Source organism: Salmo trutta, chromosome 31 (genome assembly GCF_901001165.1).
Source record: "Salmo trutta chromosome 31, fSalTru1.1, whole genome shotgun sequence".
NCBI lineage: Eukaryota > Metazoa > Chordata > Actinopteri > Salmoniformes > Salmonidae > Salmo > Salmo trutta.
The window spans coordinates 16,608,492-16,624,381 of NC_042987.1; the positions used below are offsets into that span (position 1 = coordinate 16,608,492).

The following is a 15,890-nucleotide window of genomic DNA, read 5'->3' on the forward strand; positions in this document are numbered from 1 at the left end:
GGCAGGGCTTTCACCTATAGAGCTACATTTTTATGGAATGGACTGCTTATCCATGTGAGAGACGCAGACTAGGTCTCAACCTTTAAGTCTTTACTGAAGACTCATCTCTTCAGTAGATCCTATGATTGAGTGTAGTCTGACCCAGGGGTTCAAAGGTGAATGGCAAGGCACTAGAGTAACGAACCGCCCTTGCTGTCTCTGCCTGGTCGGCTCCACTCTCTCCACTGGGATTCTCTGCCTCTGACCCTATTACGGGGGCTGAGTCACTGGCTTACTAGTGCTCTTCCATGCCATCACGTCCTTCCAGGCTTTTTTCGCTATACTCGACTTGAGTGGGTTGAGTCACTGACGTGATCTTCCTGTCCGGTTTTGCGCCTCCCTCGGGCTCGTGCGATGGAGGAGATCTTCGTGGGCTATACTCAGTCTTGTCTCAGGGTAGTAAGTTGGTGGTCTGTTGATATCCCTCTAGTGGTGTGGAGGCTGTGCTTTGGCAAAGTGGGTGGGGTTTAATCCTGCCTGGTTGGCTCTTTCCGGGTGTATCGTCGGACAGGGCTACAGTGTCCCCCTACCACCACTGTCCCCCTACCACCACTGTCTCTAGTAGCTATGCTTCAATAGTCGAGGTGCTACGGTCAGTCTGACCTATCTGGTGAAATATTACTGTCTTGTCTGATGTCCTGTGTGAACTTAAGTATGCTTCCTCTAATTCTCCCATCTCTCTCTCTCTGTCACCTGCTGTCTCTACCTCTGAATGCTCGGCAATGAAAAGCCAACTGACATTTACTGCTGAGGTCCTGCCTTTCTAGGGAGTTTTTCCTAGCCACATCTGCATTGCTTGCTATTTGGGGTTTTAGACTAGGTTTCTGTATAAGCTCTTTGTGACATCTGCTGATGTAAAAGGGCCTTATAAATACATTTGATTTGAGGCTCAACCCCTACACTCCAACCCGAGCATTCTGTTCTGCCACCTCTGGTCTCTTAGCCCTCCCACCCCTAAGTGGTGGGAGAGTTCTTCTCTGACCTGGCACCCCAATGTTGGAACCAGGACAGCAGACTCCCTGTCCATCTTCCCAAAAAATCTGAAACCCTACCTCTTCAAACTTAAACACTTGACCCCTTCCCCCTTACTAGCTCTGACTTTGCTATTTTATTGAGGAAAAATGTACTCACTATAACTGTAATATGTGGTTGTCCCACCTAGCTATCTTAAGATGAATGCACTAACTGTAAGTCGCTAAAAGCATTACACACCTGGATTTTACAATATTTGCACGTTGTTATAAAAACAAATCTTCAAGCTTTGTCACGTTGGTTGTTGATCATTGTTAGACAGCCATTTTCAAGTCTTGCCATTGAGATTTAAGTCAATACTGCAATTAGGCCACTCAGGAACATTCAATGTCATCTTGGTAAGCAACTCCAGTGTATATTTGGCCTTGTGCTTTAGGTTAATGTCCTGCTGAAAAGTTCATTTGTCTCCCAGTGTCTGTTGGAAAGCAGACTGAACCAGGTTTTCCTGTAGGATTTTGCCTGTGCTTACCTCTATTCTGTTTATTTTTATCCTAATAAACTCAGATGACATGCATACCCATAACATTATTTAGCCACCATCATGCTTGAAAATATGAAGAGTGGTACTCAGTAATGTGTTGTGTAGGATTTGCCCCAAACATAACACTTTGTATTCAGGACATAAAGTGTATTTCTTTGCAACATTTCTTGCAGTTTTACTTTAATGCCTTATTGCAGAAAGGATGCATCATTTGGAATATTTTTGTTCTGTACAGGCTTTATTCATTTAGGTAAGTATTGTGTAGTAACTACAATGTTGTTGATCCATCCTCAGTTTTCTCCTATCACAGCCATTAAACTCTGTAACTGTTTTAAAGTCACCATTGGCTTTATGGTGAAATCCCTGAGTTGTTTCCTTCCTCTCCAGCAACTGAGTTAGGAAGGACGCCTGTATCTTTGTAGTGACTGGGTGTATTGACTGGTGTATTTCCATAACAAAGGGGTTCTGAAATGACTTGAGACATTTCAGCTTTTGATTTGTAATGGTCTAAAAACATGATTCCCCTTTGACATGGTGGGGTATTGTGTGTAGGACAGTGACAAAAAAATTGGAATTTAACCCATTTAAAATTCTGTCTGTAACACAACAAAATGTGGAAAAGTCAAAGGCTGTGAAAAGATTGCATTTTTGTAAATAAACTAAACACAGTGTGTTCCTGTACTATACTGTGCTGTTTGTTAAGTCTAGGCTTTCTAGAGTATGTAGCCAATATGCACAGACAGGTACAAGTATCTGGAATCAGATGGAAAATGCGATGCCTCAAGGCACACTTGTTCCTCGCTTGGAAATTCCTTAGTCCTCCTCCCGGCACTGTGCTCACCTCTTTCTGTTCCCACTGGCTGCTCCAGGTAAATATCTTAAAGTTATTCACACTCTACTGACGGCCAGACCACACTCACGCACTCCAGGTAGAAACAAAATGGTGGACCACAGTTCCAGAGTCAATGAATGCACTGCCGTCCTTGAGTCAACAACATTCACAAGTTTAACAACTTAAGATACAGCTAAGTTTGGTGAAATGAAAAAGACAGAACATTTGTGGTTTTAGTAAGAGTGTAAGATTTCATCTGCACATTTGAATCGCTAGCTGTAAGATACGTATTGCAAATAGTGGGAAACAAACAAAAGTGAGATAGTGAAATTAGCTGATTTCAGATTACAGACCAAAACACTGTGAATGGCTAAGGTCCAAAGCTGGTGGGAGACCTAGGCAACTTTTCAGTCACTGATATGTACTGAACATTCCCAGGATTCTTTGGCACATTGTTTCAGTCTGTGTCCAAAACCATAATATCAGTCAGACCAATATCCAGAGGAAATACAATATTTGGCAGCTGAACTGTAGATAAGGGTTATTAGAGGGAAACTATTGTAATATTCAAAACATACAAGTAAGTAAGTTAGAATATTCCTCCACTTTTTGGGGTTTTCTATTCTTTTAGATGGATAACATGTAAGGGGACCTGCTGACATTGACTCCAACAGCTGTAATATTCCCTTTAAGATAATGTCTTCTGAAAGCAAGACACGTCAAGCTGGTGTCTCTACTGATAAAAGTGGCTTCAGTGAGCAACTGACAACTAAGGCCCGAGAGAGTGTGAGGAACCTTCAAAGACATTCCATGTCAGCAGTACAGTGTGCCACATGTATGAATGTCCTAGAGCTGTGAGCCTAGATCTACAGAGCTGATGACAGCTCTCTCTCTCTCTCTCTCTCTCTCTCTCTCTCTCTCTCTCTCTCTCTCTCTCTCTCTCTTTCTCTCTCTCTCTCTCTCTCTCTCTCTCTCTCAGTGAGACAGTTGTACACAGACAAGCCTCGACAACGGCCTATTACTCAGAAACACGCATAAAACATCTGAAAAGCTGGCAGGAACCCTGCTATTTACACTCGCTAACAGCTCTCAAGGTGGGAGAGAGCAATGGTGTGTTTGGGAAAAGTTAACACTGTGTTGTAAGAGAAGTGAGGATTTGAAAAGAAACATTACCAAATCTTCAATCGTCTCATTGATTTCTTACCACCACCATTTTTCATGATGCGCTGCTGTGTGCAGATGTTGGATCACATTTCCACCACCACTGCTAACATTACTACCACCAGTAATATTGTAATACATCAGCATTATTACAACCACCACCATTCATGTCACCACCACCACCGCCACCAATCACCACACCCAGAGCTTGCTGTCTTACCTGACGGCTGTGTGCTTTGCGTTGCGGCTGTACTGTTCTCTGTGACTCTGGGACTGACTCCGTTGGGGCAGCCGGTGGAGGTGGCGTTTGTGGTGGCTGAGCCATTCACATGCTCCCCGCCGTTCCTCTTGGCCGAGCTGGAGCGTGTGGGGACAGGCACGAACGTGGGGTCCAGGTCCATGATCAACTGGTTGAGCTGGTCGATGGAGTTATCAATGTCCACAGTCAAAGAGTTGAACTCTTCGTCTCGGCTGTTGTTGTTATTGTTGACGACTGCAGGAGGATGCTCGTTGTGTGTCTGTGGTGCCACCACCGTTCTCAAGGCAGCAGTGTTCATACTCAGCACGGATCCATGTTGTGACACTGTAGGGGCTGGAGGTTTGGGTGGGCTTCCCCCTTGTGGTTTGTTGTCCCCTGGGTACCTCTCCCTCTCCTCACCCTCCTCGGCCTGCAGGTAGGCGTACTGATGGGCTGCTACCATCTGCTGTTGGCGTACCCAGGTGTGTGTGGAGTAGCTGCCCTGCCGGTAGACCTGCTGCTTGGGCATCGGCACGGCGCTGGCAGGGGTGGAGACTGAGGCACTCCTCTGGCCAAAGCAGCTCCTCCGGGCCTCTACATAGGCTCTCTCGTACTCCTCCATTGTGGCCGGGGCTGGGTGGTGGTGCTGGGGTTGGTGGTGGTGGTGGAGCTGGTGCTCCTCTCCCCCAGGGCAACCGAAGCCATCCGACAGCAGGGAGTTCTGGCTACTCTTGTGGCAGGAGGAAGACAGGGTCCCGAGGCTGTCCACGCTGCGCAGGTCGTGACCCGACAGGAGGACCTCATCATCCAGGATGTCCGTCTCCCTCTCCCTGGGGGGCCGCAGGTCCCCGTTGCCATGCACCTGGGCTGGGACCCGCTTGTGTATGGTCATCACTCCTGGCCCTCCTCCTCCGCAGTCAGACATCTCCTCCAGGCCGAACCCGCTCAGCAGGCGCTTCAGCTGGGCCTTCTCCTGACGGCTGGGACCTTGCTGGGGCCTGGAGCTGGTGGTTGTGGTGATGGGGGCTGGGGGTTTGTCAGTCCACAGAGAGGTGCTGGACAGGCCTGAGTCGCTGCTGGCTGACAGGGCGTGGTCGCTGTGGTCGGGACTGCTGGTGGTAGAAGTGGCTTGGTGGGCTCCACGGCCCAGGGTCAGGGTGGTGGATCCTTCCCCGTTAGGGCTCCTTTTGGATGGGGAGACTTTGTCCTGGGCCAGTCCCTGAGAGCGGGGCACTGGAACAACAAGAGATGCAGCGGCTTCAAGTGGTCAGCTGGTACGGAGACACACACAGACATCACCACTCACAAACACATGGACACACATATGTACAGGTAGATGACCAAAAAGACGCTCACATGACCACAAAAGACAATCATTTTTTCACATACACAAATACGTTCACTGAACAACAAGTACAGCTGTCTGATAAAAACAAACAGGGTTACACAAACGTACAAAGACACAAATGAACACACACATCAACTCAGAGGTATGAAAATAAGTGAGACATTCTTCTCTCATGACACATTTACAGAGCTAATGGCCAATGAGTAGACCACAGGTTGTAAGAATAGCAAAGCATGGGAACGATCAGCACTTCTCACTGCACATAACAAGAGTGTTCTCCCAGACAACTGTGCACCACAGAATAGTTTCCCCTCAATCTCAAACCAAAACGACACAAACGGCAAAATGAATCATGGAGTCTAACCATTCTAATTAAATAAAAGCATAAAACTAGCGCTGTAACTTTTATCAAGCACTGTAACTCTTGTTCGTACCTTGTGCTGCACGGTAGACAAAGGTGTTCCTCGTGTTCAGGTTATATAACCAACTGGTAATGAAAGCCAAGCACCCATCCGTCTGTCTGCCTGTGAGCTGATATACGGCAGTCAAGGTACTCTTGAGTCCGTGGCCAGTCAGTCACTACGTTTGACCTCTGCATTCCTCACCGTGGCGTGATTTACCTACCGATCCCCACTGCCCACGGACCCTGCGACATGCTGTATGTTCGACCCGCAGCAGAAAAAGTGAACTACAGTCAGAGGTCAAATGGAAAGCAGCACAGTAAAATCCACCTGCGCCCTCTCTCATGACTCGGATAAATTACTCAGGGAAAAACAAAAGACTTCTAGTTAGCTAACAAGACAAGGAGCCTGGTCAGTGCTTACCGAATGGAGTTCAATGTACATATTTCAAGTGCAACCAAAAGCTGTGGTAAAGTCGAGGTTAAAAGCGCCATTCCATAATCAGTGTCACTTTCCTCTAGTTCAACGAAGGACATGCCTTTGTCTCAATCTAGCGGCGTGAATTACTTACCTTTCCTCGGGGCTGGAGTAGGATCCGAATACTAGACACGCATGATAAATTATACCCTCCCCCTCAACACACATATATACACACACACACACACACACACGGTTCTCTGGAACTCACATCTGGCTCTCTACAGCATGTCTCAGGCCTCCTCACCAGGCTACAGTCCAGGTCAGAACTCTGAGGAGTATTCCAACAGATCCCTCTACAACATTCCAACTGGCAAGGTGGTAACACTTCTGAAGACAAATGTCATCCCTCCACTCTCTCCCTCGGTATGTCACCCTCCCACTTCTCTCTCCCCCTCCCCCCTTCCACTCTTCCTTCACGGTCCCCCTTCTCCTTCAAGAAAGTAATGCAGCCACAGCTCTAACCTTCTCCTTCACCGACTGCAGTTAAATAAGTGCACCAGACAACCACCATCTCCCATATAACAATATGGAGAAACAGAGAGATGATATGGAGAGGAGGAGGGGAAATAAAGAGTAGGAAGTTTAGCTAACAGATAGTGACCAGGATCAGGAACCCACAAAGGTCTTCCAACCACAAACACTAGCTCTACTCTCCCTCTCTCCTAGCAGTGAGAAGGAAGGTGAGGGTGTTTGCACTCCACACAATGGGGGACCTTGAGTTCTCCAAATATGGACAGAAGAATGTAAACAAGTCGGGAGGGGCAAGGGGGTGGGGGCGGGCCCTGGGGTGAGCTGTAATCCGACCTCATGCCCCGGCTGCATCAGGGTACTACCCTGCCAGCAGGGAGGAAGAGAGGTACACAGAGAGAAAGAGAGAGAGGCAGAGAGGATCGGAGAATGAAAACAACATTCCTTTCCCTCTCTTCCGTCCCTCTTTCTTTCACACTGTAAAGACAGACTTTTTAATTAGAGCAAGCCTACCTTCAAGTTGGGCGCTCTCTGCCGGTTTATGAAACCCCTGGGATAGCCAGGTTGTTTTTCTCTCTCGTGTATCATGAAATGACATGCCTGGCGTCCGTACAACACCAGCACGGAAACAGATGTGCCCTAACCTCAATTATGGGGTTCAACAATTGTTTTGACAGTGTCAGAAGACACACATTGGCAAGACTGAGGTCCATAGATGGTTAACCAAGTATGGCCCCATCCGGTGGTCTTCATCTTTGAACCATTTCATCTATCCTAAATCTACATTTATGTCGGAATTTATCAAACAACTTTTTGTTCGAAATTGTCCATTTTCTTAGGTTATTATGTTGTTAAAAAAAACTTGACACTCTGTAAGCATAAGGCAAATGGGAATGTAGCAGCAAAACGGTTACTCCGACTCCCAACTATTCTTAACCCCCAGAGGGATTGTTGTTGCTACACCTCCGAAATTACCCTGCTGTTACTCCTTCTCCATTCATCATCAGTGTTATTACCATTTACCATCCCTCCTCCTCCTCCTCTCATACTGTATGCCAGGCCTGTGAGTCATTAAGCTTAATTACCATCATCACCATCCTCATTTTCATCACTCCTGGCCTGCATGGCTTGGCCTAGCTTCCGTTTGGGCTTCCGTTTGGGGCCCAGCCAGACGGCCCTCAGCTAAAACATTCCTCATTAATACAGCAGTCAAACCAGGGCCCTGTTACATGACTCTGGTCTGACTCACTCTCTTACTGGGAGCTAGATGCAGGAACAGAGGGGAGAGAGACGGGAGCCCTCGGTACAGGACAAGCCTATTGTGGCCTAGACTTTCTCTTTTAATTGGCTCAAATGGGGTTATGTCGATGTTGACACACACCTGGTATTGATTGCTTGGACATCGTCTGATGCATGTACATGTGTTTCTAAAAAAACAAACACATTAGCTGGATTTCTTCTATTGATGGGGAGGAAATCGACCCCGGAAAGAGTAGAGCAGTTTCCAGGATGTTGTGTGAGGTAAAGCATTATATCCCTCAATAAAGAACAACCCATACTCAAACACAATACTTAATTCACACTAGTGGATAAACCCACATTTTGAATGGGGGAAGGGGAATTTAAAAAGCCATTGAAGTAAATGATGTTGTCCTTCCACATACCTAACACTGAAGTGGTAAGCTGTCTTTAAGCTGATCGACGGGCAGTCAGAGGGACACTGGGAGCTGCCAAATCAAATGGACTGGTAAGTAGCTGCTGAATTCTAGCAGAGCTCCCAGTCTTTCGTCTCTAATCTCGAGTTTACATGAGAAAACAAGGCTGTAAATATTCCACAGGAATGCCTCATTGACTCAATGAAAAGGAGAAAGTGAAAAATCGTTTTTTAGGCTGTTGTTTGCCTTTAATTAATCTTTTCATTTCCAATGTTTGCTCTTTCATTACATGCCCAGAGACTCTCGATCTAGCACTTCCAACATAAAAGCTAACCTCACTTCATGATTGTGTAGTAGAGTTTCTCAAATAAAGCAACTAAACTAGTTGTCTTTATTATCAAATGGCTTAAATTGGTATTGTATATAAAATGCTTATTGTATAACAGGCCTGGGTGTGGATTCATGTTTTAATGTCACCATATTTCTCTATTCTGGTAAGTTGGCAGAGCAGCAAGGGATGCCCTGACAGTGTGTGTGTGTGTGTGTGTGCGTGTGCGTGTGCGCGTGTGCGTGTGCGTGCGAGTGCGTGTGCGTGTGTGCGTGTGCGTGTGTGTGTGTGAGAGAGAGAGAGAGATCACGCCCGAGTCTGTGTAACTGGGTTGGTTGAAGCACGTCAATTAATTTGATAAAACAATTATAATAATCTCTAGGGAACGACTTTTCTCTCTCTGACCCCAGTGCTTCTGTATTCCCTATGGTACTAACACTGTAAAGAGCATCCAGAAACTACCAACAAACAGGCACTAGATATTACCTAACCTTAACCCGAGCTGATTGACATGACCAAACTTAGCGCTACTCCTATAGGGAGGAGGTCAGAGACCTGGCAGTGTGGTGCCAGGACAACAACCTCTCCCTCAATATGAGCAGACAAAGGAGCTGATCGTGGACTACAGGAAAAGGCGGCCGAACAGGCCGCCAATAACGCCTTTTCCTGTAGTCCACGATCAGCTCCTTTGTCTGCTCATATTGAGGGAGAGGTTGTTGTCCTGGCACCACACTGCCAGGTCTCTGACCTCCTCCCTATAGGCTGTCTCGTTGTAGTTGGGGATCAGGCCAACCACTGTTGTGTCGTCAGCAAACTTAATGATGGTGTTGGAGTCGTGTTTGGCCACACAGTCATGGGTGAACAAGAAGTACAGGAGGGAACTAAGCACATACTTTAGTGCTTTAGTGGAATGGGTCGTGAGTGTCAAGGTCCTTGGTGTCCACATCACCAACAAACTATCATGGTCCAAACACACCAAGACAGTTGTGAAGAGGGCATGACAGCACCTTTTCCCCCTTAGGAGACTGAAAAGATTTGGCATGGGTCCCCAGATCCTCAAAAAGTTATTCAGCTGCACCATCCAGAGCATCCTGACCGGTTGCATCACCAACTGGTATGGCAACTGCTTGTCATCTGACCGGAAGGCGCTACAGAGGGTAGTGCGTACGGCCCAGTACATCACTGGGGCCAAGCTTCCTGCCATCCAGGACCTATATACTAGGCGGTGTCAGAGGAAAGCCCCAAAAAATGTTAAAGACAGCAGTCACCCAAGTCATGACTGTTCTCTCTGCTACCGCACGGCAAGCGGTACTGGAGCACTAAGTCTAGGACCAAAAGACTCCTTAACAGCTTCTACCCCCAAGCCATAAGACTGCTGAACAATTCATCAAATGGCCACCTGGACTATTTACATTGACACACCCCATAAATATTTTCTTAACTCTTTCTTGAACTGCACTGTAGGTTAAAGGCTTGTAATTAACCCTCCTGTTGTGTTCGTTACATGTTAATTCATTCTGTGTTCCCGATCCAAAATGACCGCCCCATTATAGCTGATTATAAATCCATAATAATACATATATTATCACCTAATATTGTGTTAGATCTTTTTATCAACTTAAGTTCTTGTGAACATTACACGTTTTGAACTTCTATTTGCTTTTTATGGCCTGTAGGCCTCATTGACCTGAGTTCACACAACTCGTTATTGAGTAAAAAAAAGCACAATGTATGGATTATTTTGACTATAACAAATACTCCTATGAAACATATTGTGCTATTTATCACAGACTACTTTGTGTCAAAGTTCTCCTCCTCACCAGTGTCACGATCAAAGATATGATCAAGAGCCTCACATACTGTATATCGTTTGGTCATTGTGCTGCCACAGAATTAATTGTGAGCAAGGCCTCAAAAAAGCTTTATATACCAGAGCTGTGAGAAAAGTTCTATATATTATTGAAACAATGTTGCGATTTTTTCTGAGAATGCCAACAGGTGTGGCTCCCGTGGGGAAAAGATTCTATTGGGGAAAGGTTCCCATGGGGGTTGCCATGGAAGCCAAGAAGGGGAGTGAGATGTGTGTGTGTGTGTGTGTGTGTGTGTGTGTGTGCGCGCTCAAACACGCATGCATGTGGGGGTCTGGGAGAGGAAGTGTGTACATCTGATGAATGGGCATGTGCCTGAACTAAATTTTATACACTAATTGTAGTGTCACCCATTAATTTCAAATGACCGGTCAATTTTGACCGGGAACACCACAGGTTAAATAAAACACCCAAAATGTTATGAAAATCATCAAACTGTATTTTGTGTGTTCAGATGCCCTGTGTGGACAAAGTCATGGAACTTATGACAATCAGATTAAATGAACTATGTTTTGTAAATTGGTCCAATTCGACCGGAACACAGCAGGAGGGTTAAACATTTCAAGGTAAGGTCTACCTACACCTCTTGTATTCGGCATATGTGACAAATAAAGTTTGATTCAAATCTTCTGCATTTGGTACACCAAGGGGAAGATGCTATCTTTCATTTCCTCTGTTTACCATTGTAAATAAAGAATGTTTCCATAGGAATTGCCCTGGTACAAGTAAAGCCACATAAACCAAGCCGGTGGAGACTGACTGTTTAAGTTAATGGTTTTACGCTGTGGTCCCTATATGATACGGTACAGAGCGGGCCTGGCTAACCAGAGCAGAGGACTCTAAGGGTGTGTTCGTAAATTCAATCTGGAGTGCCAGAGTACACTCTGGGTATTCGTAAATTCAGAGCGTTGTCAGATTGTCTGTTCGAGGAGCAGGGTTGATCCGAGCATAAACTCAATCTGGCTATCTACTCCGATTTCAGAGCATTCTCGTCTGAATGTGCCAGAGTGCAGAATAACTGATGAATTTACCAACGCTCAACAGTGTGCGCTCTCTGAATTTATAAACTGACAATCTGACAACGCTCTGAATTTACAAACACCCAGAGCGCACTCTAGCACTCCAAATTGAATTTACGAACACACCCCTAACAACGGGCAGTCAAGCACCCAAGCTAACTGGCTAACGTTGGCAAGCTTGCTACCTACTTCCAGACACAAATGAGATAACAGCTCACTCTGAACATTTTACTCACCCTTGCAAAGCTGATTAGGCTGTTTTCATTTTATCCAGAGCATTGGTGACTGTAACTGTGCTGCTGGCAACAATTGAATTACGCTTTCTTGCCGATGTTTGCCGACATCGCCCATATTCAACGGGTGTTGAGCGATCGTAAAGTTATTCTGCGCTCTGGCACACAGACGAGAGTGCTCTGAATCGGAGTAGATGGCCAGAGGGAATTTACAAACACATCCCTAAATCTGTCATGCTCTGCAGTACTGAGACTAGCATGAGGTTTATAGGGTTGCTGAGAGATCTGTCTCGCTAGAAGCTCTGCATTGAAAAAAATACTGCAGTTGTCACTTGGCCCTCTAAGGAAGGATCTCCATTCATTTAGAAAGCAGACATCGACTGACCCAGATTTGGTTGATTTTACTGGGTGTACTTGTACCTGTGTTGTTAAAAATGTAGCTAGGATCAAGAGTTGTTCCTGACAGGGATAGCCTAGATATGGCCCAGAGATTTTACTCATCAAGTAATGCGGTCAGATAAAAACTCCTGGCACTATTGGTCAATGTAAGTGCATGATCCACAGATATTGTTTGGTTTATCTTGATGAACTTGGTTGTTAGTTATGGTGGACAATATGATATTAATGCAGAGTGACCTGAAGCTTTATGTTTCACATTGTAATGAGGAGAAGTAAGTCCAAGTGAATGCTGTTACCTTCAGCGTCAATTATGTTCTGGTAAGAGTCCCATCGTGTCAGAGGGTCGGCTGTGTTGTAGTCCACACTTACGTCTGCCCCGTTCTGCCAGCGCTCTGCACCTATAGGAGACCATTTAAAAGCAAGGAATCATTGTGTGACGCTCTTATTTGGTCCAATCAACATCAAGGAATACGTGGGACATTCTTGTAGGGTTCAATCAACAACAAGGGATCAGTGGGACATTCTTCTAGGTTTAAACTTTCTGTGGACAGAAGCCATTTTTGTTTACTTTCTGTAAGTGATTTGTGGCCAGAGTGTTTTCATCTTGCAACTAAGAGTTGAAGGAATGTTACATATTCTGAGTTGTTTAGAGCACATGTATGCACGCAAAAACACACACAACACACACAACACACACACTCCCTCCCTCCTGTGGGGCTGGGAGGAAGGGCATGCTGTGCTCCTTTACCTCTCTGTCAGCACACACTTCACACTACATTTCCCCTCGAAGGATTTCCACATCCTCATCTCAGCAAGGGGTAGAGGGGAAAAGAGGGCGGATTGAGGGGGGAAGCTGGGTGGTGAAAGGACCATGTGTCAGGAGGTTTTCAAACCCTCCTGCTTTTCTAACTGAGTTATAGCTAAGGAGTTCTAGGAGTTTCGAAAAATACCTGGGATTTTCTCCGGGCCCTCAGAGAACACCAGCTCCACTTTCCCGTAATCCAGAAATCTGCAATCTGCAGAGGAAACACAAAGGAATGGAGTGAGTGTGGCTGCATTGGAATGCCACGGAAAGATGAATGATGCTGCCTATGACTGAGATTCCCCCAGGAAGCCATAATACATTACAGTCTATGGGAACACATGATTGGTTTTTATTAATGGATGAGCCAAACCCAAATGAAGTCCAGTGGTTTTTTTATCCTGTGACGGCAATGTGTATGCAATGTGTGTAGACCTTTATTGGCAGTCTCCATGTCTTCCTTCTCGAACACCAGGTTGTAGCCCTGCACTGCTCCTGTGTGGAACTGGAGCCGGAAGATCACCTCACGCTCCAAAGTGACATCACTCTTATGGTAACACTTCACCTGCAGGAACATGGAAAGACTGGCTGCTGTAACAGCTGTTTGTGTGTGTATTCATGTGACCTTATAAAAACCGTTCTCACTATTTCATGTGTGTAAGTCTAATCGGTCATAACTTGCATCTTTCTTCTTGTATGGTATACCCAGTACATTCTGTAGGATGTGTTATGTGATGCTATGAGACGTTATTCTTACCATGATGTCTCCCTTTAACATCTGAGCAGGTTCCAGACTGATACATATCCTGTCCCTGTGTCCAGGCCCAATGTGACTGGGTAATAGAGACAAACAACCAATCAGAGAGAACATGCTATGATGGCCAGGTTGCCCTGGTGGGCAGATGGCCCGGGTGGACAGAGTTTGCACCATAGACATTAAAGCCAGTACACAGTGATAGCGCTGACGTTATCCACATATTCCTTGGAAAACTCCCAATGGCTCATGAAGGCTGAAGTATTTGAATTTGAAGCACGCCATATTGTTGAATGAGGCCAAATGGCACCCAGAAATTGCTAAGGATCATGGTGAAAGTGGTCGTAACTAGCAAAGGATCAACAATATAGTCATTTTCATCCTGCCTGAGAGAGTTAACCCAACACTGCTAGGTGACGTTGGCATCAATACCGGAAGACTTGGACATAAACAGTCAAGAAGTGTGTGCATGAGTGATTGGTCTATGTCAGCATGTGGTCCTGTGTGATGACAAATATAGTAGTCAGAAAGGATCACTATTTAATTAAATATATCTTGATTTGTAGCGAACTTTGAAATAATTCACTGTGGGGCGAGAACTTGATCATAATAAACACATTTTAGAGCCCAAAACGCCTGTCTACATTTTCTGATGTTGGCTGTTCTTGCGATCGTAATTTGCTACATACTGTAGTCTATCTTGGGCAGACCAGGGCTTTTGGCACCGCTAGATTGCTACCAGTGGAGGCTGCTGAGGGGAGGACAGCTCATAATAATGTCTGGAACGGAGTGAATGGAATGGCATCAAACACATGGAAACCATGTATTTAATGTATTTGATACCATTCCACTGATTCTGCTCCAGTCATTACCACGAGCCCGTCCTCCCCAATTAAGGTGCCACCAACCTCCTGTGGTTGCTACATAGTAAACGATCAGCAGAGCTCCTGACTCCACACTCCAGACCGGACACTGGGGGCCTGGTGAAAAGTGATTGCCTTTGTTTTGAAACAGGGCTGCCCCGTTCAAAGCCAAAGTCGGCTCAATCCAAACTGACGTATATCAAGCACCTGGAGTACTGACTTCGTATTCTGAGTTTTCATACGCCAAAGTTGTGTTTAGTCTTGATAAAAACGCATATGTGCTTTATCTGCTGCATTCCAAAGGAAAACTATTATAAAATGTGTGCACATCTTATGGAAAAGACATGTATTTCTGAATGATGCACCATGCTGCCTTGTTGACATTGGTTGCCTTCCCCTGCTCAGACGTTGCATGCATAAACCAATGGTTGCGTGCCACGTCATCGACTGTGCCGTCAGGCACCAGATTTCTATAACATATGACGTGGTTAGCTGATACTTAAAATATCTATCCAGGCGTTGTAAGATCTGGAATGCGTCAGAAACGCCTGGGCAGAGGAACGCACCCAACATGACCGGGCGGCGTAGAGTACTGCTCAATTTATGCAGTCTACTCCTCCATCTCCACTTTAGCCCAGTCACAAATCATGGGCAAAAGTGACGGCCTATAGCCATAATCTAACTCCCTCGGTGACACTCACAGAGAGCGGTAAATTAGAACAACAGATTGTCATTAAAAGAAAATGTATCACTTACTGTCAAACAAAATTGAAAACTTAAATGAATGCTTACTAGACCCCCGAGGAGTAGACAGCTTGCATTCCTTGGTAGACTTTCAGGTATGGCCGACACACTGGAAAAAAATGATTGTATTATGAGAAGAGAAATACAGTACTATAATTCACGCGAGATCAATTTTGTTGTGGCAAAAGTGAGGAACAAAAATTCTTAGAATATTATTCATATCAATAAACTGCATCATAACATTTGTGTATTATCAAGCATTGATTCATGTTGGTATCAATTGACAATACGTGCTAACAAAATGGCATAAAAACTTTCCCTCAAGCTTCTTGTGGGCTATTACAGATGAATGGTGAACGCTCCATTCTAGATATTTTGGATCTCAGTGCCGCGTTTGATACTATTGATCACAACATCCATGTTCAGGTCATATCTATGTGGCGTACGTTTCTCAGTAAGCATTGGTGGTTCAGTATCTTCCCCAGCACCTATTTACTATGGCAGGTATCAACTTAAATCAGCCAAGTGCCAATTTTTTGTTCAGCGGATGGTCGGGGGGCAGTAACGTTATTAAAAAATCATTTATAGACTGCAAATTGACTTCCAGAAGCCCAAACAGATATAACATTCAGTTTCACTGCTTTGCGGGTGACACACAGCTTTATTTACCAATCAGACCCGGTGACCAAGCTAGCGTAGCTGCCCTTCACAAATTTCTCCAGCTCAATGACAAGAAATCAGAGGT

At 45.4% G+C, this 15,890-nt stretch overlaps 1 protein-coding gene across 1 annotated transcript in view; it reads right to left on the reverse strand.

The window, feature by feature from the left end:
* The window catches only part of LOC115169643 (tensin-3), a 76,675-nt gene that overhangs the window by 29,048 nt on the left and 31,737 nt on the right, over window positions 1–15,890 (reverse strand). The window contains exons 8-13 of the mRNA XM_029725466.1: window positions 15,194–15,254; window positions 13,542–13,617; window positions 13,220–13,349; window positions 12,933–12,998; window positions 12,279–12,380; window positions 3,766–5,016 (exon numbers count right to left, since the gene is read on the reverse strand). Of these exons, the coding sequence (XP_029581326.1) occupies window positions 3,766–5,016; window positions 12,279–12,380; window positions 12,933–12,998; window positions 13,220–13,349; window positions 13,542–13,617; window positions 15,194–15,254 (1,686 nt within the window). The remainder of the gene's footprint in view (window positions 1–3,765; window positions 5,017–12,278; window positions 12,381–12,932; window positions 12,999–13,219; window positions 13,350–13,541; window positions 13,618–15,193; window positions 15,255–15,890) is intronic.